The 24,864-nt window shown below is 54.7% G+C and overlaps 1 protein-coding gene across 1 annotated transcript in view; it reads right to left on the bottom strand.

Annotated features, from left to right (window-relative positions):
- Nucleotides 1–24,864, bottom strand: part of MYH9 (myosin heavy chain 9) — a 91,032-nt gene that overhangs the window by 6,075 nt on the left and 60,093 nt on the right. Inside the window, exons 12-34 of the mRNA XM_055327828.1 lie at nucleotides 23,779–23,931; nucleotides 22,464–22,637; nucleotides 20,473–20,646; nucleotides 18,241–18,355; nucleotides 15,946–16,139; nucleotides 15,473–15,594; nucleotides 14,566–14,635; nucleotides 12,994–13,154; nucleotides 12,034–12,142; nucleotides 10,888–11,019; nucleotides 10,280–10,486; nucleotides 9,654–9,791; nucleotides 8,577–8,700; nucleotides 6,482–6,653; nucleotides 5,557–5,769; nucleotides 5,143–5,287; nucleotides 4,456–4,662; nucleotides 4,129–4,233; nucleotides 3,771–3,923; nucleotides 2,444–2,692; nucleotides 931–1,143; nucleotides 568–780; nucleotides 120–281 (exon numbers count right to left, since the gene is read on the bottom strand). Coding sequence (XP_055183803.1) covers nucleotides 120–281; nucleotides 568–780; nucleotides 931–1,143; nucleotides 2,444–2,692; nucleotides 3,771–3,923; nucleotides 4,129–4,233; nucleotides 4,456–4,662; nucleotides 5,143–5,287; nucleotides 5,557–5,769; nucleotides 6,482–6,653; nucleotides 8,577–8,700; nucleotides 9,654–9,791; nucleotides 10,280–10,486; nucleotides 10,888–11,019; nucleotides 12,034–12,142; nucleotides 12,994–13,154; nucleotides 14,566–14,635; nucleotides 15,473–15,594; nucleotides 15,946–16,139; nucleotides 18,241–18,355; nucleotides 20,473–20,646; nucleotides 22,464–22,637; nucleotides 23,779–23,931 — 3,705 coding nt within the window. The remainder of the gene's footprint in view (nucleotides 1–119; nucleotides 282–567; nucleotides 781–930; nucleotides 1,144–2,443; nucleotides 2,693–3,770; nucleotides 3,924–4,128; nucleotides 4,234–4,455; nucleotides 4,663–5,142; nucleotides 5,288–5,556; nucleotides 5,770–6,481; nucleotides 6,654–8,576; nucleotides 8,701–9,653; nucleotides 9,792–10,279; nucleotides 10,487–10,887; nucleotides 11,020–12,033; nucleotides 12,143–12,993; nucleotides 13,155–14,565; nucleotides 14,636–15,472; nucleotides 15,595–15,945; nucleotides 16,140–18,240; nucleotides 18,356–20,472; nucleotides 20,647–22,463; nucleotides 22,638–23,778; nucleotides 23,932–24,864) is intronic.

Here is a 24,864-nt window from a genome sequence, read left to right as displayed (position 1 = left end):
CCAGGGCCAGTCTCCATCTGCGAGACAGGGCTAAGGGCACCCCATCTGTCCGTGGAGAGGGGAGGGTGGCACCTCTCAGCATGTCCCAGCCACCATGCTGTTGGCCCAGCCGACCTCACCTGCAGCTTCCGCAGCTGCTTGATGGCCTCGTCTCGGTTCTTGTTGGCTGAGTCGATGTGGGCCTCCAGGTCCTTCAGATCCATCTCCAGCTTCTTACGAGCAGCCACAGCCATCGAGCGCTGCTTCTTCTCGTCCTCCAGCTCAGCCTCCATCTCCCGCACCTGGGGCACATGCCGACAGCTTGGGAGGCTGCACCCACACCCAGACCCAGGCCCGCTCTGAGCCCGGGTGGGCTACACAGGGCCTCTGGGGGCCCATGAAGGTTTACTGGCCTTAAGGAGAGGGTCCCTGGACACTGAGACAGAAGACTGGAACATAAGGACAGGGGAGGTGTGGACAAGGAGCCCCCAACACAGCCCAGGGAAAGGGGAGCCGTCCCCAGCATGCCCCTGCCCAGAGCCGTTCTCGGCCTTGTTCCAGGGAAGGGCAGTGGGAGGGCCTCCACACCTGTCTGACCAGCTGCTTCTTCTTCTCCTCACTCTGCTCGTCGCGGCCCTGCAGGTCCCGCTCGAACTGGGCCTTCATGGCCTGCAGGTTGACCTCCAGCCGCAGCTTGGCGTCCTCGGTAGCCTGCAGTTCGTCCTCCAGCTCCTCTAGTTGGGTCTTCATCTCTTCCACCTGCTGCTCCAGAGCCCGCTTGGACTTCTCCAGCTCGTGGACCTGCCACCCCAACCACCAAGGAAGGCTGAGTCAGGAGCAGACGGACAAGGTCCCCAAGGTCCCTGACCTCAGGGTTCGCTCGGCCCCTAGTCCCTTGTGACTTCCCCACTCAGGTCCCTCTGGAGCGCTGGCGGCTGACATGGTACTCACGCTCTTGCCGACATCGTCCTTGGAGCTCATGAGGTCCTCCATCTCAGTGCGGAACTGCTTATTGAGCCGCTCCAGCTCCGCCTTCTGCTCCATGGCCTCCTCCAGGGCCCGGGCCAGCGACAGCGCCTTGGTCTCCTTCTCCCGGGCCTCCGCCTCGGCCCGGTCACGCTCCTCTGCATACTTGGCAGAGATGGTCTTCTCCTCGGCCAGTAGCTGGGGAAGAGGAGGTCACCGTGAGCATGCTGACCTCAGGTGGGCTAAGCACCCAGACCCAAAACTCCTTGGGGAATGAGCGTCCTAAGTGCTGGTCTGAGGGGAGGGGAGCACGAAGAGCCGCCACAAGGCCATCACCCAGGGTACCCAGTGGGCTCCAAGTGGGGCACATGTCGTCCAGTGTGTCCTTGTAACCAGACAAGGTGATCTCTGTCAGCACACTGTGAGGTCTGTTTAGTTTGGATTATTTGAGAATCATGATTCTGTACATCACATGGCGACCCTTCCATGAAAACCCACAGGAAGCATGACACAAGAAAGGCCCTGTTCTCCTGAACAACTACTTGGTGTTTCCTTTAAAACCCATGTGGGAAGAAAAAAAAAAACAAACATGTGAATCGAGACGCCTGGGTGGCTCAGCCATTGGGAGCCTGCCTTCGGCTTAGGTTGTGATCCCGGGATCTAGAATCAAGTCCCGCATTGGGCTTCCTGCGAGGAGTCTGCTTCTCCCTCTGCCTAGGTCTCTGTCTTTCATGAATAAATAAATAAACCTAAATAAATACATACATACATACATATGTGAATCTGGTTGCTTAGAGGCCCAGGCCCCACCTGCAGCCCTCATCAGAGATGCCTATTTACGTTCAAGTTCTCAGGTGTTCACTCTCCGTGCGGGCCCACCATGGCCAGACCTCGTCTCCCCATCTCCCCAGTCCCTCTTGTCCCGGTACCTCTTTATTCCCCAAGGCCCTAAAGGGCCAGGCCATGAATGCTCTAGACTTTGCTGGATTCTGCTGCAGAAGCACGGAAGCAGGCAGAGACAGCCGCAAACAGGGGAGTATGATGGAATCCAGCACACCTTCACCCCCAGCACAGGGGCACAGGGCTGCACTTGGCTGGTTTTGCCGACCCCTGATTTATTCTATTTTTCTATCCTACCCCACAATCTGGATCTCTGAAAGCTGCCTCAGACCTTGTGGAATGAGGTGGAGGTATGCCAGATAAATAAAAATCCTACATAAAGGGGTTATCTGGCTGGCTCAGTCGGTAGGACATGCACCATCTTGGCCTTGGGGTTGTGAGTTCAAGCCCCATGTTGAGGGTAGAGAAAAAGAATAAAGGCGGCAGGGGGGGGGGGGTTCTACATACGAATAAAACTGGTTCCATAGAAACAATCTGAAAGATGTAAGAAATGGGAAAGAGGAAGAGATGCCCTGCCGTGAGGGGGACCCCTGTGTGCCTGCCCTGCGGCCTGTGCCAGGTGGGAAATGAACAGTGGGGGGGTGCCTGGGACCCACACCTGATCAAACTTCTTCTGCTTCTTCTCCAGGTTGGAGGCGGTCTGGCGCTGGTGGTCCAGGTCCACGAGCAGGTCGTCCAGCTCCTGCTGCAGCCGCGTCTTGGTCTTCTCCAGCTTGTCGTAGGCGGCCACCTTCTCCTCATAGCGCTGGCCCAGCCCCTCCAGGTCTTTCTGGAGCTTCCTCTTCGCTTCTTCCGTGGTCTCCAGGCACCCCACGCCATCCTCCATCTTCTTCTTCATGTCCGTCACCTGGGCAGGAGTGTGGAGTTAGGGAGACAGCCCCGTGCCCCAGGGCAGTGGCAGCTGGCCTACACCCCATGAGCGGAGGCCCAGGCACGGGGATGCCCCTCTTCCATGGGGCAAGAGAAATGGGGTTTCTGCAGAGGGTGTCTGCCCAGTGCATGCAGCCCCGGGAAAGGCCTCTCAGTCGAGACATACACCAAGCCTCTTGTTTCTTGTTTTACAGACAAGTCCAGAGAGGAGAGCCTCCTCCATCGGCCTCTGCCCAGGGACAAAATCTGTCTGCTGTGGAGGCAGGAGCTCTGGGAGGACCCACCCCGCAACCCCTCTTGGCACCCACAAAACTGCCTTGACGCACACACACGGGCTACCCCCATCCAGACCGAACACGGACTATGGGCCACCCCCAGGAGGTGGTGTAGATCTTCCGGCCCGGCACAAGGAGAACCCAAGACAGGATGTGCAAAACAGGGCTCTTGATCTATTTCTGGTTGCAGACCCTCTGGGAGTCTGGAAAGAAACTATAGCCTACTTCTTATAATGACGTTTTAATAGGCATAAAATTCATAGGACGAGCAAGTAAACCAAAACAGAAAAATGCAGCTGACAGCGGTGGTGCTGGCATGGCTTCCTGCCTACGTTGGCCATACAAGAAAATGCTACACATCCGTCAGGTTGGTGGAAATATAGACCTGATATCTCCTCCATCTAAGCTGACAGACCCCTGAATTCTACTTGGGGACCCTGGCTAGGAGCTCCAGCTGGAGAGGGCAGGAGGTCCTGCAGGAGGACACCCAGCTTGGGGCAGGCCTGGGCCTCCTCTGCCTCTCGGGCCTCCCCTGCTACGTCCCAGGCACCCCCTACCTCCTGGGCCCCCTCTGTCCTCTGGGTCTCCCCTGTCCCCCAGGCCCCCCTTATCTCCCAGGCCTCCTCTGTTCCCCGGGCCTCCTCAGTCCCCCAGGCCTCCTGTCCCCTGGCTCTCCCCTGCCCCCTGAACCTCCTCTGTCCCCTGGGCAGACAGGTGCCCAGCAGGAACTCCCCAGCCTGCAGCACCCCTGAGTCATCTGGGTGGCACGCCAATAAGAACCTGGGCATGGAGGGTGGCGATCTGCTTCTCCAGGTTCCGCTTGGCCTCCTCCTCCTCTTCCAGCTGCTCCTTGAAGGAGTTCTTCTCATCCTCCATCTGCTTCAGCTTGGTGCTCAGGCTCAGCTTTTGCCGGTTCTCCTCCTGGAGCAGCTCCTACACCAAGGATGAGGGGGTCGTGTGTGCTCAGAAGGCGCAGGGTCAGACCCATGTGGGCCCCACACCCCCAATGGGAGGGAGGAGCTGATCCCTTGGATCAAGGCAACAGATGAATTCCTGGTGTGGGGGGTGGGGTGGAAGACCCCATGGATACAGGGGAAGATGAGGCATCGGAGGAGCTGGGACCCGCTGCCACCTTTACCTGTGTGTCCTGAAGCTGGGACTCCAGAGCAGAGAAGTCCTTGGTGAGTTTGCTGGACTTGCTGTCAGACTGGGTGAGGAGACCCATCACATTGTCCAGCTCAACCTGTGGCATGTGGGGGAGAGATGGGACAGGAGGGACAAGGCACATGATTGCTCTGGCGCCACCTCAGCAGTCAGGCAAAGGGGAACTGCACCCCGAATGCCTCGTTGACAAGCCAGTTTGGGAGAGAGAGAGAGAGAGAGGTGCACAGGCGGGGGAAGCCCTGGAGATCTGGGCCAAGGCCGAGGAGCCACAGGCAGGAACTCCCGGCCATGGAGGCCTCACCTGCAGCTTGGTGACCTTGTCCGCCAGCTCCGTGCGCACTCGCTCCCCCTCGGTGAACTTGACCTGCAGCTCCTGCAGCTGGGCCTCAGCCTTCTTCCGCTTGTGCTCAGAGTCCCCTTTGCCCTGCTGCAGGACCTTCACCTCGTTGGCCAGCTCCCCTCGCTCGTTCTCCAGGGTCTGCTTCGCCTTCTCCAAGTTGGCTTTCACCTGGTGGGGACACAAGCCAAGATGTGGGAAGGGGCGTCTGTGTCAGGGCAGAAGGCTGGTCTTCCTTCCAGCGCTGGGAGAGCTGTCAGCTCCAGATCCAGAATGTGCTCTCAGCGAGCCTGCTGGCAGGCCAGTTCAGGGATGGTGTGCTGGCAAGAGCCCTGGACCCGGGAGCGCAGGCCTGACCCACACTCATCACTCGGCTGAGCGTGACACGTGGCCTGAGTCCTCACCTCTAGAACGATCCCCGCCCAGCCTCCTTCACGTTCAAGTGTAAAACGTAATCATCACTGACACTAGGACTTTAGCAGTGTTAGAAGATGAAGGAAATTATAGTTGCTTGGAGTCAGGCTTCCAGTAAAGCCTCTGAAATTTGACATTCTGGCTAATAACGTAACGATCTTCCAGAAAATATAAAAGTGGCATTTATAGAGTCCACCCGACATTCCCATTCTATTGGTCCTGGGGGAGCCCACGCACCCGTTTCGTCTGCTCCAGCTGCTCGGCCAGCTCCTCCACGGCCTGAGAATGCTTCTGCCTCATCTCCTGGATCTGGGCCTCGTGGGTCTTGGCCTCTTCCTCAAGGGTCTTCTTCAGGATGTTCACTTCCTGTTCGCGTTTGGACCTGGAGAGAAGCACGGAACGGCCTCAGAGGGGGGCCCGGGGCCGGGCGTGCCGCTGGGCTCTCCCTCCCGTGTGTCTCGGCTGTGCGTCTCCAACCCACACTCGCATACCCACTTTGTGGAGGAATCGGGGCCCTTTCAGCCTGAGAGCCCACCCTGGCCTGACTTGAACTCCAAGCCAGCTTCCTCGACAGGCCTCCCACTCCCGACCGACCTCTGCCTCCCATGCCCCCCCGCCTCAGGGACTTGGCCACTTGGCCGCATGGCACACCTGAGCTCCTGCTGGGCAGCCGTCGAGTCCAGAGTGTCCTCCAGCTCCGTTTTCAGCGCCTCCAACTCTTCCCCAAGGTCCCGCTTCTGCTTCTCAGCTTTATTCCTAGAAGCTCGCTCAGATTCCAGGTCTTCCTGGAGCTCGGAAATCTGCGATTCCAGCTCTCGGATCTTCTTCAGGGCCATGTTCTTCTGGGTGGCTTCCTCCTCCACTCTGCCAGAGAGACCAGCAATATCAGGGGAGGCTCTTCCCACCCACAGAGCAGAGGGTGCAGAAAAGGCTTCAGAGAAGAGCAGCCACCGCCGCTTCTGGAAGCCATAACCAGACCCTCAGGTGCTCCTCTCCGCAAAAACATCTAAAGCTTCCAGGAGATTTAAGAGCAAAACCACTTTGAGAACTGGAAAACCTCACAGGGGAGCCACGTCATTTTCCAAACTGAAATTCGGTGCTCTGAACATAAGGAGAAGAAAAACTAAATATTAAGTGAAAATGAAATAAAATGCTAGAGTCCAGCAACTAAGGAAAAAATACGAAGGTGCCAGAGACGCTCTCTGGGTGATGGCCACCTGTTGGTGCAGGTTCATTCGCAGCAACCAGTGTGCCTCCCCGGACTGGGATGTGATAGTGGGGGATGGACAGGGGTGTGTATAGGAATTCTCTGCACCTTCTGCTCAATTTTGTTGTGTATCTAAAAACTAATCTTTTTTTTTTTTTTTCCCAAGCACATCTGTAGTCAGAAAGTTTAAAAATGCATGAAAGACCTATGGTGCTTGGGTGATGTTGTGGGTGACTTCTGGGGGGGGTTACAAATAAATGACAACAAAGGAGCCACACGGGTGCTCTTGGTGGACAGCAGGTCTTGCTGTGCAGCAGCTCCAAGGGCAAGGGGTGCTGGCCCCAGCATGGGCTGAAGCGAGGCCCTCACCTGGCCAAGGCGGCCTGCAGCTCCTCCTCTTTCTTGGCCAGCTGCATCTTGAGCTCGGCGATCTGAGCCTGCAGCTCGGCGATCTGGTCATTGAGGTCGGTGGAGTCCCCCTCTAGCTTCCGACGGGTCTTCTCCAGCTCCTGACGCTGCTTCTCCTCTCTTCGGAGGCGCTCTGAGGAGGGAGCCCGGGGAGATCAACAGAGCCCTCAGTGCCCACTGATTCTTTTTCCGTCCTTGTTTTTCATTCTTATGTAAAATACTGAGTTTTTGTTGTAACCCATGTGAGCCTTAAAGGATAACGATACAGAGATACTCGTACCCAACGCCCCGGATGAAAGAAAGCACATCCCTGAACTCCCACATCCGAGGTCACCCCAAACCCCGTTGACCTGCCCCACCAGGGACCTATGGTCCCCTGCAGGTCGTGTTCACAGCCCCCTTTAAGGCTGCACCAGGTTTGCCTCCCTAAAAACCAGCTTTAGCTTTGCATGAACTTAAATTATGTAAAGAAAGTCCTGCATGAATTCTATATGGTCGGTGTGGGGCGTGGGTCAGGGTCCAATGTCTGGCTTTACGATTTCCACTAGGATGTCCCTCAGGTAATCCCTTGACCTTGCTGTGGGTCATCTGAGTAACCAGGATGATGAGACAACCCGCGCCATTAGGTCATGAGCTCATGGCATGAGTATCTGCAAGCAGTCACCACAACCCCTGACGCAGTAAGGGTTAGCGACTTTATTCCCTGACTTGTTTTTGCCACTCAATATTACTGAGACTTAGCCAGGTAAGTGTCACTGCAGTTGATCCACGTGGACCAGTCTGGGGCTCTGTTGAGTGAACACACCAGAGCTCATCTACTAGTTCAACTGGCAGCATTCGGGTTGTGTTCACTGCACGCCCTCAGGAACAGTGCTGCTGGGCGAGCTCTTGTACACACGGCCCAGGGCGCTGGGCTGGTTGTAGGCCAGTGAGGCTCCAACTCCGCCAGGCAAGGCCCGACCGTTCAAGACCACCTACCCATTCATGCTGCCACCAGCCGTGTGTGTGTGTGTGTGTGTGTGTGTGTGTGTGTGTGTGCGTGCGTGTGCGCGCGTGCATGCACATGGCTACTTGGGCTATTCCACATCTTTGTTAACACTCATCAGGGTCAAACTAAGACCCTGTGTGTTTGCCTGCCCAGTGGCTGTGCCCTCCTGGACCTGGATGACACTGTGTTTCAGACTGTTCCCGGGTGATGGAGGGAGATGACGGGCAAGGCCTCTGCCAGCACCTCGAGTCCCCTTGCCACCCTGTCTCACTGCATCCCCCAAACGTGAGGGGGGCAGGCGGGGCTGGGCAAACCCTCCTGGTGGTCAGCCTGGACAGTCTGGGCCCGACATGTGCAGGGAGTCAACAGCTGCCTTGGACACGCCAGGTGGCCCCACATCTCTGCTGAGGGAGCACTGGTTTCTGGCATGAGCTCGGAGCCCCCACAGCACTCCTCTCTCCTCTCCCTCTGCTGTCTACACCTCTCAAGAGGCAGGGGCAGGAAGTCCTCAGATAGACCCAGACCTGCATGCTACCCCATCCTCCTCCTGGGACTCAGGGACACAAAGGCACAATGGGTCACCTGGCCTGAGTCAAGCAACGGCCTGTCGCGGCATCTGTCCAGCACAGCAGAGCACGCATGGTGTGTCTGTACGCGTGACTCAGTTTAGTCCCCACGGATGCCCGTTCCCTGTGCCCCCTTAGAGGGAAGAGAAACCAAAGCCCACAGAGATTATGGGATAGCTGTAAGATGACCCAGAGCTGGGCTCAGACCTATGACCTCTTAGCAAGTGAATCTTGTGCAACTCATGACACAGACAGTGGAGAAATGCCAGTGTTCTGAGAGCCCTTCACGTGGGGGGACATTCCTTCCCAGTCCCGCCAGTGCCTGGAGGCCCAGATGCCGTAGGGACCAGAGCTGTCACTCCAGTTTTCAGGGCAGTGGCTGGGGGGTGCAGACAGTGAACCCGAGACCAGTGCAGTGCTCCTGATCCTGGCAGCCAGGCCCAGGAGGGCCCTGGAGCAGCGATGCCTTGGTTCCCAGGTCAGATGGCTGTTACCCTCTTACCTTCCAGGTCGGTGATCATGGCCTCATGTTTGTTCTTGAGCTTCGCGAGGCTCTTTGATTTCTCCTCCTCTTCCATGAGGTTGGTGGTAAACTCGGCTATTCTGTCTTCCAGAAGCTTCTTCTCCTGGGGGGGGGGGGGGGGCAAAGGTGGATCAGAGCTTAAAGTCAGTTGAGCACAGAACACTTCAGCTCTCTTCAAAGTATGACTTACCCAGAAATTTAGAATTAAACCAAGGAGAGGGCATTGGTTTAATACTTCAGATTCATTAGGGTTTTCTGGATCAAAAGATAACCTTGAAAGGTCACTAGCACCCCTGAAATACCTGAATAAGCTTCCTTAGGATCTATAAATGTGGTTGCTATGTCACCCCTTCGGGCTCAGGTAAGAAAGGCGTCCAGCCAGCATCGGCAAGGGGGTGGCTCGACGCTCTGTACCTAACACTCATCCCCTGGGCAGGCTGGGATCTCTGCCTTCCTCATCTCCCCAAGCACCCAGGCTGCTCTCCCCACTTTCTGCTGTGTGGCCATCACTGGAGTCATAATCTCAGCGAGGTCCCCAACAAGGCTGACTACACAGGTGACAGCACGGGGATCTCGGTCTCGTGTCACAGAGTCCACAGGCAGGCATCCTGTCGCTTCAACCCCCACCACATGCTCGGAACTGAGGATGGCCTTCTGACCCTGTCTTTCCTTCTGTGACACGACTCTGGGCTTTTATCTGCTCAGAAGCAGACTGACAGGGACCCGACTTGGCTCTAAGAGGAGCAGTCAGTACCCTGGGGACAGTTGGAGGAGGGCACCTGCCCCTCAACAGTAAGCCACCACGGTGCCCAGAGCCGCTGGTGACGGACGTGCAGAACCTCGCAGGTGGCTCAGCTACAAGTCTCAGGAGCCTGTGGAGAGCTTCGCTGAGAAGGCCAGACCTCTCCCTTGGGCCCCACTCAGCAGACACATGCCTTCGAATAGGATGCTGGTGCTCGGAGGCCACGGACACCCCGGAAAACTGCCTGCCCTGGCACCCTGCCTGCGCCATGCCTGTGCCCAGCCACCAGCGCTCCGCAGCACCACGGGCCTCACCTTGGCCAGTTTGCAGTTCTGGTCTTCCATGATGATCTGGTCTTCCTCCAGCTTCTTCAGCTTGGCCTCGGTGGTCACCTTCTCCAGCTGTAGCTTCTGGCGCGCGCTCTCCTCCTCCTCTAGCTGCTCCTCCAATTCCTACCACGGAGTCGGGGAGACCATGAGGGGCGCAGACCACACAGACCCCACCTCGGGACCCAGACCTGGCCCCACCCTGTTGAGGGGTTCAGTCTTCCAAACTGAGGCCAGGGCACAAAGGACGCCAAGGCCCCGGACCCATCGTGTGCTCAGCTTGTTATGAGGGGCTTCCTTGAGCAAGCTGCCCACCAGAGGCGTGGGCAGAAGGCAGAGCTGCTCGCCCTGGCTCCCAGGACTGGCCGTGGTGAGGACAGAGGGAGGGAAGTTAGTTAAACTGGCTTTGGTGCTCTGCCGGCGGTGCCCACAGAGGTCTGAGCCCGTGGGAGAAATCGCTGCCCCCAGAGAGCAGCTCTAACAGGCAGCCCAAGCAAACAGAAGAGGGGCCGTCCATGGCCCTGGGATTTCTGCGTTTCCTCTGGCTCCGGAGGCACATGCCTCCCTGCACCCCATCCCCTTTGCCCCTCCTTGCAGGGAGGGAAGGGGCTCACTTGGATGTTCTGCTGCATCTTCTTCTTCTCTGCCTGCAGGTGCTGGCAGCGCTCCTCCTCCTCCTCTACCCTGGCCTCCAGGTCATGGCAAATCTCTTCCAGCTCCTGCTTCTTGGCGGTCAGACGGGCCCGCAGCTCCTCAGCCTCAGCACACAGCTCTGTTTCTGCCTGGAGCTGCTCCTGCAGCTGCAGCTTCTCTGCCATGAGCTGCCAAGAGCATGTGAACAACGTGAGCCCCCGCATGCTCCTCAGGCCCCAGCAGTGCGGAGAACCCCTCACTCGGCCTCCCGTGGTGAGGAGACCGTCCCGATGAGACCAGTTCCCATCTCTCATGTTCTTGATCTTCACCACTACCCAGCAAGCTGGGCACCGCCATCACCAGGAACAGGCTCATAAGGCTAACCCAACACTCAGGAGCTTTCCACCACACCAGGGGCCTCCCTACATCACAGGACCCTGAATGGGGCCTGCAGGGAGGTGAGCTGCTGTTACAGTGACAGCAAAACCCGGCTGTCAACTCCAAACATGCCCCGCCCACTGGTGGCCAGCAGGTGGCGGCACCTGGAGCGGCTGCCCCAACTCCCTGGGCAGAGCCTGCTGACACCTACCTGGGACTGCAGCGTCTCCATCTCCGTGAGCCTGTTCTCTGCAGCCAGCTGCTTCTCACGGACCTTCACAAGCTCCTCCTCCTTGGCCATCATCTCCTCCTCCTGCCGGCTCACCTGCAGCAGTGGCTTGACCTAGAAGAGACGGAGGTAGAAGTGTTTGGCTGACGATAACCATCCGGGCCAGCAGTCCCCTCACCTGTGCCCAACGTAAGCCTGAGGGAGTGACGGACACCCAGACACGCTGTGGGGAGAAGGCACACACTCAGACCATCTTTCTGGAGATGGATTCGGTGCTATGCTGCTAAGCACGGGTCAGAGAGAGGACCCCGTGTGTGCATGAAGATGTGCAGGGCGGCATTGTTTACAACGGTGAGATACTGGGAATGAAAGAAAGAAACACCGCGGGAAAGGTCACCAGATAAAATCGGAAACGGCTCCAGGGAACGACATGCTAACTTTTAAAAGATGATGCTCGTGAAGGAATTTTAAATGGAAAATACGAACACAAGACTGTTTATGCAAGTCAGAGCTCAGCTAGGTAAGAACGCATACGGTTTACAGAGCGGAGATTTAAAGAGAGTAAAGACGGGGGATAAACATGGAAACATCTACCAGACGCCAGTGCTGGCTCAGGGCTGACCGGATCACACGGAAAGTTTTATTTTCTTCTTTATGCTTTTTGTTACCCTACCTTTCACCAACTGCCAGAAATTATTTACTACAGACAAAAGCAGCCTGAATGACTTTTGTGATGAAGGGATTGGGGGGGGGGGGGCGGAGGCAAGGGAGCAGAAGGCCTGTCCAGCAGTGTGCAGGTTCTCACCCACCGCCCTGCGGCTCCCTAGGAGGACTGAGCCCCCAGCATATGGGGCCCCAGCAGCCAGGGCCCTCACACCCTGGGAGCTGCTCTGAGCCTGATGGCAGGCTGCGACCCTCCACGCCGCATGCTCTAGACCCCGGGGGGCAGGCCCAGCTCAGGCTCACACCGGCAGGCTGCAGGGCGGTGGGTGAGAGGCGGAGTGCTGCTCCCAGGGCCCTGGGGCCTGCAGAGGACAGTGTGAGGCCTGCCTGTCCCCTCCACCACATCAGAGGCCGTCACAGCGCTCGTAGGGCTGTGGTGTGGGAGGGGCCCCTTCCAGAACCCACCTTGGTGAAGAGCCTCCACCACTGCCAGTTCCGCAGCTTCAGGTAAGCGGCGCAGTTCCTCTGCAGGACCTTCATGGCTGTCAGTTGCTGCTGCCGCTTGGCAAAGGCCCTGGGGAGAGGGACACAGTCAGGGCAGGAGACCACAGACCTCCAGCAGACCAGAGGTTTTTTTCAGGGGAGCCTAACCCTTCCTGCCTGAGACACCTCGAAACAGATGCACAGGGAAGGAGCCTGGCCTTGGGGTTGAGTCCTGTGGGTGCCCCCATAGAGGGTGACAAGGACCTAGGTCACCAGGCCACTTTCCTTCACCAAGGGGCAGGTGAGTTCATGAACTAATGAGTTCTGCATTGAGTATGACACTGGTCATTAAAGAGATGCAGTGACTTCAGCTTCCCAGCCTCCTGCCACTCGCTATCGGGGGCCTCTGATGCGGGAGGACGGGGGGATGCCAGCAGCCAATGTCCTGCAAAGGTGGGCTTAATGTGTTGGCTTGGGGGGCTTTGGGATCAATGAAAGCTCCGTTTGCCCAAACACCACAAAGCCATGCTGTGTCTCCCAGGGCTGCCAGCTCACACTGGAACATTCGGCCCCGAGCACAGACACGGGTTCAGGAGGCCAGCATGCAGCTGCCATGCCCACTGACTGCTGCAGGCGAGCCCCTCTCTCAAACAAACTGCTTGGGATTCAAGGATGGTCTCCTGCCCCAGGAGCACAGGCGACTCTGGGGACAGCCAGGCTCCAGGCATCATCCCCACACGAGGGACATGCTGAGGAATACTGGTAGGCAGGCCTGTGTGGAGCACGCAAATCAGGCACTGAGTCACCCCCTTCCCAGCCTCAGGCATAAATCCAGAAAGCAGGGGGCAGGGAGCTCCTCCTGGGTGCCCTCAGACAGACCGCCGACTGGCGCCAGAGCCCTGTACAGCAGGAAAGCTGGGAAGGGTCCCTTTAGGAACTCACTTCCTGGCCAGGTAGCCCCTGCAGCAGGCCTGGAACCCGATAATGACGTCTGTGATCTTCAGGTCCCGCTCCTCCTCCAGGTGGGCCAGCACGCCGGCCCGGAAGAAGACCTTGCTCTGGCCGATGCGGTACAGATTGCTGTCCAGCTCCAGGGCTTTGATCTAGACAGGAGCAGAGCAATGCATCACACAGCGGAAACACACAGAACCTCCACGCTAATGGGACCTAAAGGTCTTCCCTCCTTCCACCTCCCGCCTCCACGCTCTGCAATCACATCCTACAAATGCCCAGCTGGGCCACCCTCCACCCAGAGGTGGCTGAGCGTCATCACTGTCACAACGAGGACACGCTCCAGTTCAGGCCAAGCCCAGGACCAAATGCTGATTAGGTGACCTGGGGCTGTGCTTCCTCGGCTAGAAAATGGGAATCATGCTTTCTTTAATTAGAAGTGAAGAAATCAAGCAACTAACAGAGCCTCCTCCCCAGTACGGCTGTGAGAAATGAACAGGAGGGCACAGAGCTTGGCACAGGGCGTACTGTGTATGCAACAGATCTGCGTGGTCGTTACCATCACTGCGTGGTTTGGGTACAGGATGGGCTCTCTCTGCCTGGGAGAGGATTCAGAACAAGCTTTGAAAAGGGAGGAGTGGGATCCAAGGGAGCTTAGGGCCCCCATACAGTCCCGGTAACCGTGGAAGAGGCCCCGGGAGGGGCCAGCACGGGCATCTTCCCTCCCTGTCTGAGGGAGGGACACCCCTCACTGGGACAGCCACTAACCATGTCTCCTGGAGAAAGGGTGGCCCACGCACCCTCCCTGGTCATGCCCTGCTTCCCCCCAGGCTGGTGAGCCCTGGACAGAGGGAGTGGTCTCCTCCCTCCTCATCCCCACCTCCCAATCACCTAATACAGAGCTTTCCACATAGTAGGTATCAAATCCCTTCTTCCCTTTCCTTTTTCTGCCAATCCCCCAGCTCATCCTCTCTCCTCTGGAAAATAATGCAGAATAAAGACCACGGAAGGCAGTGGCCACTAACCCTGGCCCTGTTAGGAACAGTGTGACACCCATATAGTGGGAAATAGGACAGGGTGGGATCCAGCCCCAGCTTGGACACTGAGTCACTGTGGGCCACCATTCATTCTAACAGAGGTCAGAGTGCTGCTGCATGTCAGGCACTGCTCCAGGGGCCAAGAGGAAATGTCCAGAAGCGGGCACTGCAGGGGCTGGGGCAGCTGCCATGCTCCAGGCCTGCTGCCCTGGTGCCGACCATATGGGGCACGACAACCAGAGGAAACATGAGCCAGAAAGCATGAGAATGTGCCCCAAAGGAAGGGACTAGCTCACAACAGTACTCTGCCATGGCCACAGAGTGTGTCCTCCACCCTGCCCACATGCCACCCAACCATTCCAGCATCCCAGTGCCGAGGGGGCCTCTGCTCGAGACACCCTGCAGATTCAGGACTAGAGCATCAGCAGGATGACAGGGCACAGGCATCATCCAGGTACATGGATGTGGGTGCCCACCTGACAAAGGTCCACCTCCAGAGGGAGGCAGAGGCAGCAGCTCTACTCACCATGAGCACGCACGCCTGCTTCCCATCCATGAAGCCCTTAGGAATGGAATTTGGTGTCAGGATCTCATATCTGAGGGAAAAAAAAAAAAGAGAGAAAAGCCTGGTCAGTCTACCCCTTGCTTGGATTCCAAGTGGCCTGGGATGCACAGGAGAGAGGAGAACTGTCCCTCCAGGACAGCGCATGTAGGATCCTCCTCCCAAAGTCTCCCAAGGAAGGAAAATGTTCGGTAAATCCCACCCTGCTCTTTCCTTAGACTGAATGACCCAGAAAGGCTGCGTTGTTTTCCAGAAAGTGAATGGAAACTCACATTGGACCGTTTGGGTCACTCGGACCTTGTGAGTCACACTGGACCATTTGGGTCACTCAGGGGTGAGCTTTAGGTTGGCCTCACCGACTGCTCATGGCCCAGTGTCCACATCTGTAACCTGGGATGGCCACACTCCCCATTCCCCCCAGGTGCTGCAGGGACTGCTAACAGGTGGGATGGTTGCAGAGTCAGAGGGCTGCATGGCGCCAGCAACTGGCACTAAGCGTGGTTATTACATGAATGGGACCGTGTCACCCATGCCCCTCTCTGCATTCATGGCCAGGAGCCACAGTGCCCTGCGACCTGCATTTCTTTGAAGCTCCTCTGGCACCCCACTTTCTGGCTGATTCCTCTTTAATGCCTCTTCCAAGATCCTCTAACAGTAGCAAACAGGGCCAGGCCCCCTGGTTGCTAGGCGTGACAGCCAGCTAGGTAATTTCTGCTTCGGTAATAAAATGGGGAGATCCCTTCTCATACAGAGGGTGGTAGACAGCAGGGACGGGAGGAGCCAGCTGGACCTCAGCTCCATAGGGATGAGGAAACTGTTCCCTCAAGCAAGTGCCCTGCACCGGATGAGGCAGGCTACAGGCCCTGCTCACCTCTGCCGGAACTCCTGGAAGACCACCCTGTTGGGGAAGCCCTGGCGGCAGATCCGGATGCCCTCGAGGACCCCGTTGCAGCGCAGCTGGTCCAACACCAAATGCGGATCCAGTTTGCCAGCCTGGAGACAAAAATACACGCATGTGGTCTTAAATCCGTGCCTAGGATTGACGGAGAAGGGTGGGGCAGGCCCCTGCGGACTCAGCAGGTAAAAGCCCCCAGGAGGGGGGTCACTGCAGCCCACAGGTTTGGACAGCCAAGTTTCCTGACTGTGGCCCGGGAAAGGCTCCAGTCAGGTAGTGCACCCCAGCTGGAAGACAGGCTACCACTGCAGCCTATCTGCTAAGAGTGCCTTGTGCTAACCCGCAGAGGGTCTCCCCCGAGGCTCATGTGTGTGTGTGTGGGGGGGGGGCGGTGGGGAGGAATCAATCACTTCTGCTCAGGGAGACAGACAGGGGCCCAGCACCCGCACCTTCTTCTCGTGGTTGGGGATGATGCAGCGGACAAAGTTGGGGTTGGTGTTCCTCAGAGTGGCCATCAGCTTGGCCAGCTGTTCCTTGTAGAGCTGGCCCACGGTCCGGAACATGCCCTTCCGCGTTTTAAAGGCCCCGGGCAGCGCCGTCTCAGACATGCCAGCCACCTGGTCCAGGCCGATGATGCGGTCCACTGCAGAGACCACCCGAAAAGCACATGAATGCCCAGTGGGCCTGGAGGGGGGTGGAGGGACAGGAAAGAAACAGACACCCAGACAAGAGGAGGAGAGACCACAGGACAGCAAGACCATTTCTACTAGGAATCTACACAGATGGCTAAGATAACTCCAAACGCTCAGCAAACTTGACTTTGTGAACAGGAAGCAGGAAAGGGTTTGGAGAGCCTGGAAAGCCACAGGGGGGTGGGAGGGTGCGTGGGGAGTTCATATTGCACATCTTCAGCCCTACTCAAGCTCCTACTGCCAAACAGATGTACTAAAGTGGCAACACTATTTCAGAATAGCAAGGGGGCTATTCCACTAGGCTGGCTCCAAGGAGGTGTTAAAATCTGACCTACAGGGATCCCTGGGTGGCGCAGCGGTTTGGCGCCTGCCTTTGGCTCAGGGCGCGATCCTGGAGACCCGGGATCGAATCACATATCGGGCTCCCGGTGCATGGAGCCTGCTTCTCCCTCTGCCTATGTCTCTGCCTCTCTCTCTCTCTCTGTCTCTGTGTGACTATCATAAATAAATAAATTTAAAAAAATTAAAAAAAAAATCTGACCTACAGAATCCTGTAGTAGTTTCCTAGTCCCATTAAAAAAAAACAAAAAACAAACAAAAAAAAAACCAATATCCTGAATTCCCACTGACCTTTACCTAAGAGCAGTAGGAGTTAAAAAGTAACAGCTGTACAGCTACCTACCATTATCTATTAGGACTCTGGATGATTCCCTTACCATTTGGAAGCCTGCCTGTGCAGAGCCCCTAAATCAGGGACTTAGAGCAGCACATGACGTCAGAACAGAGGCCCCAAGAACCAGCACTTGTCACAATGAATATTCTGAAGTCTGTAACCCCCCCTTCCTGCTCTTGTGTCTTACTTGGGCTCCTAGCGCATGGGTCTTTATCATCTCAAACACCCTCCGAGGACATAGCCCTTGCCGCCATGGCACCTGCCCAGAGCAATGAGGAACCCTTTCCTCAGGGGTGAAAGCAAAGTAACAAGCAAACCCAACCAAAGTGGCTGGTGATTTGAAGTCAGTTTTAAGCAAAAGCCAATATTCAATCTAAAGCCTTCCACTACTGGATGTAAAAGCTAAGAATTCTGTGACAAAGTCACAAAGTTTCCTATTCCTTTGTGACCAGACCTCTAGGATTTGTCTGAAGACAGCAAAAAGAACAGGTGCTCAGGACAGAAGCCGGGAGTGAGGATAGACCTGCTGAACCGGTCAATTAAAATGGGAGGCACTTTTGACCTCATGCACCCGGGGCACATTTCACTGGCTACTGAAGGTGTCCTGGGAGTGGGTGGCTGGTGAAGGCCACTCAGGTTGCCCAGAGAAGGTCGAATGTACCCCATGATAACCGGCCATTTCATGTGAGCATGTCCTGTCCCCCAGAGGCCCAGCCCAGAAGGAACAGGCCCTTGCTGACAGCGCCAAACAAAAGCAGATGCTATCTTAGTTTTAGCTTTTGGGTGCAAATACACACAGCAGGGCGCATGACACCTAAACCTCATGCTGAGACACCCACAGCCATTCAAGCAGCAAAACAGTGCTGCCTCCCCGGGAGCTCTGAGGAGGATATGAATGTGTACACTGGGCTTTGTGGGGGTTTTCCCCCTCTCTCAGATCTCTATACAGATCGAGGTTGACAGCCTGCCCACAGGCCAGAGGCAAACCAGGGAAAAGGGCAGTCGGGCGGGAAGAGCCAACAGGTAAGAAGACTCCACAGAAGCGTGCCTCACACAGCCCTGGATGCATCACACACAAGGGATAGCACTCCGGGGGGCCAGTCACCTGGTTCTAGGTGGAGAATGGGAAAGCGTTGATAGAAATAGGCTCTCTGAGTGCTCTGCATCTCTGCAACAGAGAGGTCAAAGCAAAACCAGGCAGAGGGAAAGGAGGAACCGACAGAAGCAAGGAAGAACTCCGGAGCAGCAGCCTGCCGAGGAGGGGCAGGCCACCTGCACCACGAGGCTCTGGGCTGCCGGGCCATTCCCGCAGGTGGAGGCCGGAGGCCCAGCCCTTGTCCAGGGCGGGAAGAGGCCCGCCGCGGCCAGGGGGCACGTACCATCCTTCCACAGTTCCGAGACGAACTTGTCTGATGACTGGTGCAGAAGCGTGGCGATGTTGTCGTTCAGGGGGTCCATGTTCTTCATCAGCCACTCGTCGGCTTTGTAGTCCACCTGCAAGGGTTGGGGGCCCAAGTCACAGGTTGCCCTGGAGACACAAGCTCTCACCCAAGTGCTCCGGAAAACAGCTGGCCCCTATGGGTGGCAGGGTTTAAAAACGCAGACACCCCTTGACCTGGTATTTTCTTCCTCAACAAAGAAGTGAGTAGCAAGGGCGGTTGGTCGTCAACAGGACATTCTCCGCGGTGGGATGTGGAACAGCAAATAAAACTAGACATGACACAGATAGCCAGCAATGGGGGATTGGCTGAGAAGTGTTATATTGCAACCTTTGATAGAATAGCTGGTTTTTAATATTTTTAAGGTAATATAAAAAAAAAAAATCCTGGCAGGACATAACCAAAATCTTATAGTATTTCTTTTTAGTAACAGGAAACGGATTTTTGTTTTATCTTTTCAGGATGTGTGAGTTTCCCCTGAGCTTGTATTCTTATCTTTTCTGAAATACGTTCTTAATAACTAATCCATTCCACTTTTACTGCAGAACTGCCTCAGCCTCCCTCAATGTAGAGCTGACCACTGTTTTGGGACCGATGCTCCTCTACAGCCCCTTTTGGAGGCTCTCGCACATGTGCACTGCTGTGGATGATGGGTTGTGTGATGCTGGCTTCTTGTTACCTCCTGGGAGGTGAACAAAGGCCCAGAGACAGCGTCTTGGCAACCTGGCCATAGCCAGCATGCTTGTCCTTTTGGCTGCTGCCCTCCAGCCCAAGCGTGCACACACATGGCCAGTTTCGTTTGGACTCGCCCCCAATGGGTTTTCAGGTATGCCCATCTTTTTTGCATTATAAATAATACTGCAATAAAAGCCCTGTGAGTGGCTCTGTACGTGCATTTCTAATAGAGACAGATGTGGAAATGTAGGCTCAGGGACATTACATTAGGTAACTATAGAAACAAGGTTGTTCGGATTTTTTTGTGTTTTTAATGGTTTTTATTTTATTTTATTTTATTTTATTTTACTTTATTTATTTATTTTTATTTTACTATTTTATTTTATTTTATTTTATTTTATTTTATTTTATTTATTTTATTTTATTTTATTTTATTTTATTTTATTTTATTATTTTAATGGGTATTTTTAAAGTCAAGAGTTGTGTGCTTCAGCAGCCATAGGAACAGACGAGCTACATAGAAGAGGCCGGGCAGTGCAGGGCAACAAGAGTAGCAGGTGGTTACCAGGTGTGGCTCGCAGCAGCTGTGAAAGCTCACGGCTCGCCTTGCCTGATTCATCACACGTTCTGGCCGCGAGTGTCAGGAGCTTTGAGCAAGGAACACAGAACTTGCTGCTACCAGCTTGATTCCCAGTACAGACCTCTGTGGACTTGGGACACCCCTCTTCGGTTAGCAAGGAGAGCGGTTTTGCCATTTTGTGGCTGGTCAAACTTGGCCATGAACAAAGCTGTCACCCAGAGTGGTGGCTCTCAACAAGGGTGACGGTGCCCGCCTCGTGTTTCACGATGCTAGGGACCTTTTTGTCTCATCTAGGGAGAGTGCTACTGACCTCTGGTGGGTAGAAGCCATGAGTGCTGCTGAACAATGCACATGACAGTCCGGGGACACCGCAGATGGTACAGCCCATGGTGTGAGGAGCACAGAGGCTAAGCAGCCTTGCCCTAGACTGCTGACCTGTGCCGAGCACTGGGCTTCACAAGCTCATTTAGGACACCTAACACTGCCCAGCGGCGGTTACTTATTTTCCAGATGAGGTGATCAAGGCTCAGAGAGATTAACTGGTCCAAAGTCACACCACTTATGAGTGGCAGGGTTCTAGTTCAAACTCCAGTGTCTGCCTTAGCACAAATGTCACTTCCACACCCGGAAAATGCCACTAATGATGGGACACCTAACTAGCAGTCTGAGTACCTTACAGGTCTGCTGCAAGCCCTAAGTACAATGGTGCACAGGACAGTGCTCTCGCAGGTGTGAGAGCCACATGAATGCGAATTCCTGCCACCAGGCACACCGCTGGAGGCATCACGTGATAAGCACTGTCCTTGCCAGCCCGCCCCCCTCGGGCTGCCCAGCTCCTAGGCCAAGACAGCATCATCTCTGCCCGCGCCCCCCCCGAAGGGCCAGCTGGCGCCTTCCTGCCCACGTGCTTGCCTCACCTTGCCTGCGTAGTGGATGATGCAGAAATCGGCTTTGTCCTTCAGCTGCTTGGGCTTCTGGAACTTGGGGTGGGTGCCCTGCTCCTGCACCACCTTCTCCACGAAGCTCTTGTCAGTGGCTTTGGGGAACCAGCATTCCTCATCCAGCAAGGCCAGGATGCCAGGGGGCCCTGCCTGGGAAAAACACAGCATCACACAGGTGAGCACGACCTGGGGAACCCACCCCACCCCTACCCTCACAAGAAGCCAGAGGTTAATATTCAGAATCCCCAGAATCTCAGCAGACGGTAGGTGGCACTTGTCACCAAAGGCGGCTGGTAAAAGAAGCATTAGCAGAACTCAAGAATTCTAGTCTGGGGGGTCTGGCCAGCTCAGCTGGTGGGGCACACAACTTTGACTTCAGGGTCATGAGTTCGAGCCCCATATTGGGCATAGAGCCTACTTAAAAATAAAAGGTAATTCTAGTTTAAAAAGAAACTTCTGGGGTCTCAGCTGTGGCTGACACACCTTAACCAGATGATCCATCACCAAATTTCTCCAGCTTTGTTGCACTGGAAATCCCCTGGGAGGTCTGACCGATGTGGGCCACGGCCCCCATGCCCAGGGGCTGTCCTCAACAGGCACCTCTGTCCCTGGAGCCACAGAGACACTGCCCCACATGCTGTGTCTGTCCCACTATGTGGTGAAATGTGACACTTCAGTCAAGTCCTCCAAGGAAGCCCCCAGAGCCCCAGAAGCACACTGAATTGATAAGAAAGCCAATTAAAATGCTGCAGGGCCTAGCCAAGAAGACTCTGAGCCAGATGGGATCTTATTCATTGGAAAACTTAACTGAGGGGGCACCTGGGTGGCTCAGTGATTGAGCTCAGGGTATGTTCCCGGGGTCCTGGGATTGAGTCCCACATCGGGCAGGGAACCTGCTTCTCCCTCTGCCTGTGTCTCTGCCTCTTTCTGTGTGTCTCATGAATAAATAAAATCTTAGAGGGGAAAAAAAAAAAAAGGAAAACAACTGATTTAAGAGAAGCTCACTATAGAAGTAAATTGCTTAATATTAGGATCACCAGTCATTTCAACCCCTGCCCCCTGCCTTACCTAACACTTCCAAAGTGCCCAAACTTCTTCCTAGATCTTCCAACTAATTGGCATTTTGGTATAATTCTGATTGTACCCATTTTCAGCAGCTCAGGACTCTGGGAAGATGTGAGTTCAGTGTTTTAACTCAATCAAGAGATAACCCAGGGGCACCTGGGTGGCTTAGTGGTTGAGTCTCTGCCTTTGGCTCAGGGTGTGATCCCAGGGTCCTGGAATCAAGTCCCACACTGGTCTCCCCAGAGGGAACCTGCTTCTCCCTCTTCTTATGTATCTGCCTCTCTCTGTCTCTCATGAATAAATAAAATCTTTAAAAGAGAGAGAGAGAGATATATAACCTAGAAAAAGAAAGGGCACACCCTGTTCAACCTAAAACACAAGATGACCCCAACCACACCTGGCAAGACCTTTCGCTATGAAGTGAAGGCAAAGGAGAAGGCTCCTTGGCTCCTGCCACCCACCAACAGCCAACGCTGGGGGACGGCAGCTCTGGCACCGAGTTAGTCCTAAGGGGAACAGACCACGCACGCCTCAGCACCTGTACACCCTGGCTCTGCACAATGCCACGCTGCGGCAAAAGCACCTGGGATAGGATACTATGACACAGACACAAGCCTGTTTCTTTAAGACAAAGAAAGGCCTGTTGAGCCCACCCGTCAGGTAAACACTGGGTGGTCTTCTGAGACTGAAGACGGGATCCTTGGACATCAGCCACAGCCTCACCTGGCCAGCAGCTGGGTGAGGCCCTCAGGCACCAGATCTGAGCCCGCGGGCTTATTCCTGCAGGTGGCACCCACAGAGAGGGGGCCCAGACACAGCCCCCCGTCGGTGCTCCCCCCCCCGACACTCAGTGTCCCAAGGGGACAAGTGACAAGCCAGGTCTGAGCAGGTCTGGCTCTTACTGGCTTCTCGATGAGGTCGATGCAGGGCTGCAGGTCAAGGCCAAAGTCGATGAAGTTCCACTCGATGCCCTCACGCTGGTACTCCTCCTGCTCCAGGATGAACATGGTGTGGTTGAAGAGCTGCTGCAGCTTCTCGTTGGTGTAGTTGATGCAGAGCTGCTCGAAGGAGTTCAGCTGCAGGGAGAGAGGGCTGTCAGAGAGAGGCCCACTCTCCTGCCATGATGCCATGGCCCTCCTCGGGCAGCTCGGTGCTGGCCCTGAGGAGCCCCAGTGGGCAGGCGCCTTCCCTTACCAAACCCAGAGCAGGGGCTCCTGCTTTCTGGGGCCCAAGGACCTTTCAGGCTGCTTGGGAAAGCCTCTCTCAGAACAAAGTTTGAAAATGAATAAACTAGATTGATGACAAAGGAAAGGATGCTAAAATATAATCATCAAATTACTGTGCCATATGAATAGATCATGCTTCCTTATTAAAAAGCACAAGCTGCGGGCCTTGTAACTTCCAGAAGTTTGAGGCAGATGAGTGTAAATGACATCAGAATATCTCTACAACTGCTATGCGTGAAAAGCATCTAATTTCCACTAGAGACAGACCCCAAGCACTCCTGGGGCAACTGCAGTTTGTATATTTTGCTCAACTCACAGCTGAAAAAAAATGTGCCACATCAATGAGATGTTAGTGAAAAATAAAGAGGTCATTTCCACCCCCACCGAGTTCATGATCTCTCTAAAACCTGCCACAGGGATCCCTGGGTGGCACAGCGGTTTGGCACCTGCCTTTGGCCCAGGGCGTGATCCTGGAGACCCGGGATCGAATCCCACGTCAGGCTTCCGGTTCATGGAGCCTGCTTCTCCCTCTGCCTGTGTCTCTGCCTCTCTCTCTCTCTCTCTGTATGACTATCGTAAATAAATTAAAAAAAAAATTTAAAAAAAAATAATAAATAAATAAATAAAACCTGTCACAGACCCCAGGTTAAGAACCTCAGATCTCCTGCAACTATCATTTTTCCCAGGCCTTGGGTCTTCATGGGCAGAGACCGTGTCTTGTCCCAATGCTCAATAAATAGTCGCTGGAAGAGTAAATCTCAGAAAGCACCTGCCCAGGAAGGCTCCCCTCCCGGGACACCCAGTAAAAGGTCCCATTGTTTCTAGCACTGCTGGTTGGGAACGGGCATGAAGCCCCAGAGGGGCCTTGAGCTTAAAATATGCCCAAGTGAGGTGTCCTGTCTCCACATGAGGGAGGAGGTAGCCCACTGAGATTGCCATGGGGCCACAGGAAAGAAGATTCCTAGCCCCAAGAGCTAGGAGAGGAGCTCACATCAAAGATCTCGAAGCCAGCGATGTCCAGGATCCCGATGAAAGAGGCCCCCTGCCTCTTGGTCTTGTCCAGAGCCTTGTTAATGCGCAGCACCAACCAGCGGAACATTCGCTCATAGGTGGCCTTGGCCAAGGCCTCAATGGCAAAGTCAGCCTGGGGTTGGGGGAGACAGGGAACACACCCAGGAGAACAGAATGTCAGATGCAGGTGCTTTTAAACTTTGTAACCCTTTGCTCCAGTAACCCCCCCTGCGGGGGGACCTTCCCCCAGAGACAGTTCTAAGGACAGGGTAAAAACGCTTCGAACACAAGTATATTCACTGCAGTGTCATTTATAATGACACTAAAATTTAAACAACTTCTATGGCCAACAATACAGGCATAGCATTTAAGTACTTAGATACTCACAAAAAAAATTTTTAAGATAAAGAGACATACTGTGGTAAACTACAGAAGAAATGATGAAACATATGAGGTTTCCTTCAAATAACAGGTGTGGGAGGTGGGGGACTAAGATTAATGATGAGCCAAGACCTGCCAGGAGTCAGTTAACTCTTGAAGCTGCCTGTGCAACAGGCACGTGGGGCTCATTTCTATTTTTCCAATGTTGGAATAGTTCCATGATTTTAGAAAAAGCCAGGGCGACAACTAAATTTTAGGAAAAAAAAGCCTCAGGTGCCAGGGTGGCTCAGTCGGTTGAGAGTCTGATGCTTGATCTCAGCTCAGGTCTTGATCTTGGTTGTGAGTTCAAGCCCCACAATGGGCTCCACGTTGGGCATGGAGTCTACTTAAAAATAAATAAATAAATAAAATAAAAATGTGAAAAAAAAAAATAAGTAAAGAACCTTGTAGGAAATAAATATCCCACAACGGTCACTGGCTAGGACTGTGACAATTTTTTTTTCCCTTTTTCTAGCTTCTTTTTGTATTTTCTGAAACTTGAAGTGTTTATGTAGAAGTTTCGTAACAGAAAGATAAAAGTTCTTTAATTATTAAGGAACTGAAGAGTTGGTAATAACTACATGCACTGTCTTTAGAAAACAGTGTCCCTGGGACACCTGGGTGGCTCAGTGGTTGAGCGTGTCTG

Source organism: Nyctereutes procyonoides, unplaced genomic scaffold (assembly GCF_905146905.1).
Source record: "Nyctereutes procyonoides isolate TBG_1078 unplaced genomic scaffold, NYPRO_anot_genome, whole genome shotgun sequence".
Lineage (NCBI taxonomy): Eukaryota > Metazoa > Chordata > Mammalia > Carnivora > Canidae > Nyctereutes > Nyctereutes procyonoides.
Note: the sequence above shows the minus strand (reverse complement) of the source record. Positions and strands in the feature narration are given on the sequence as shown.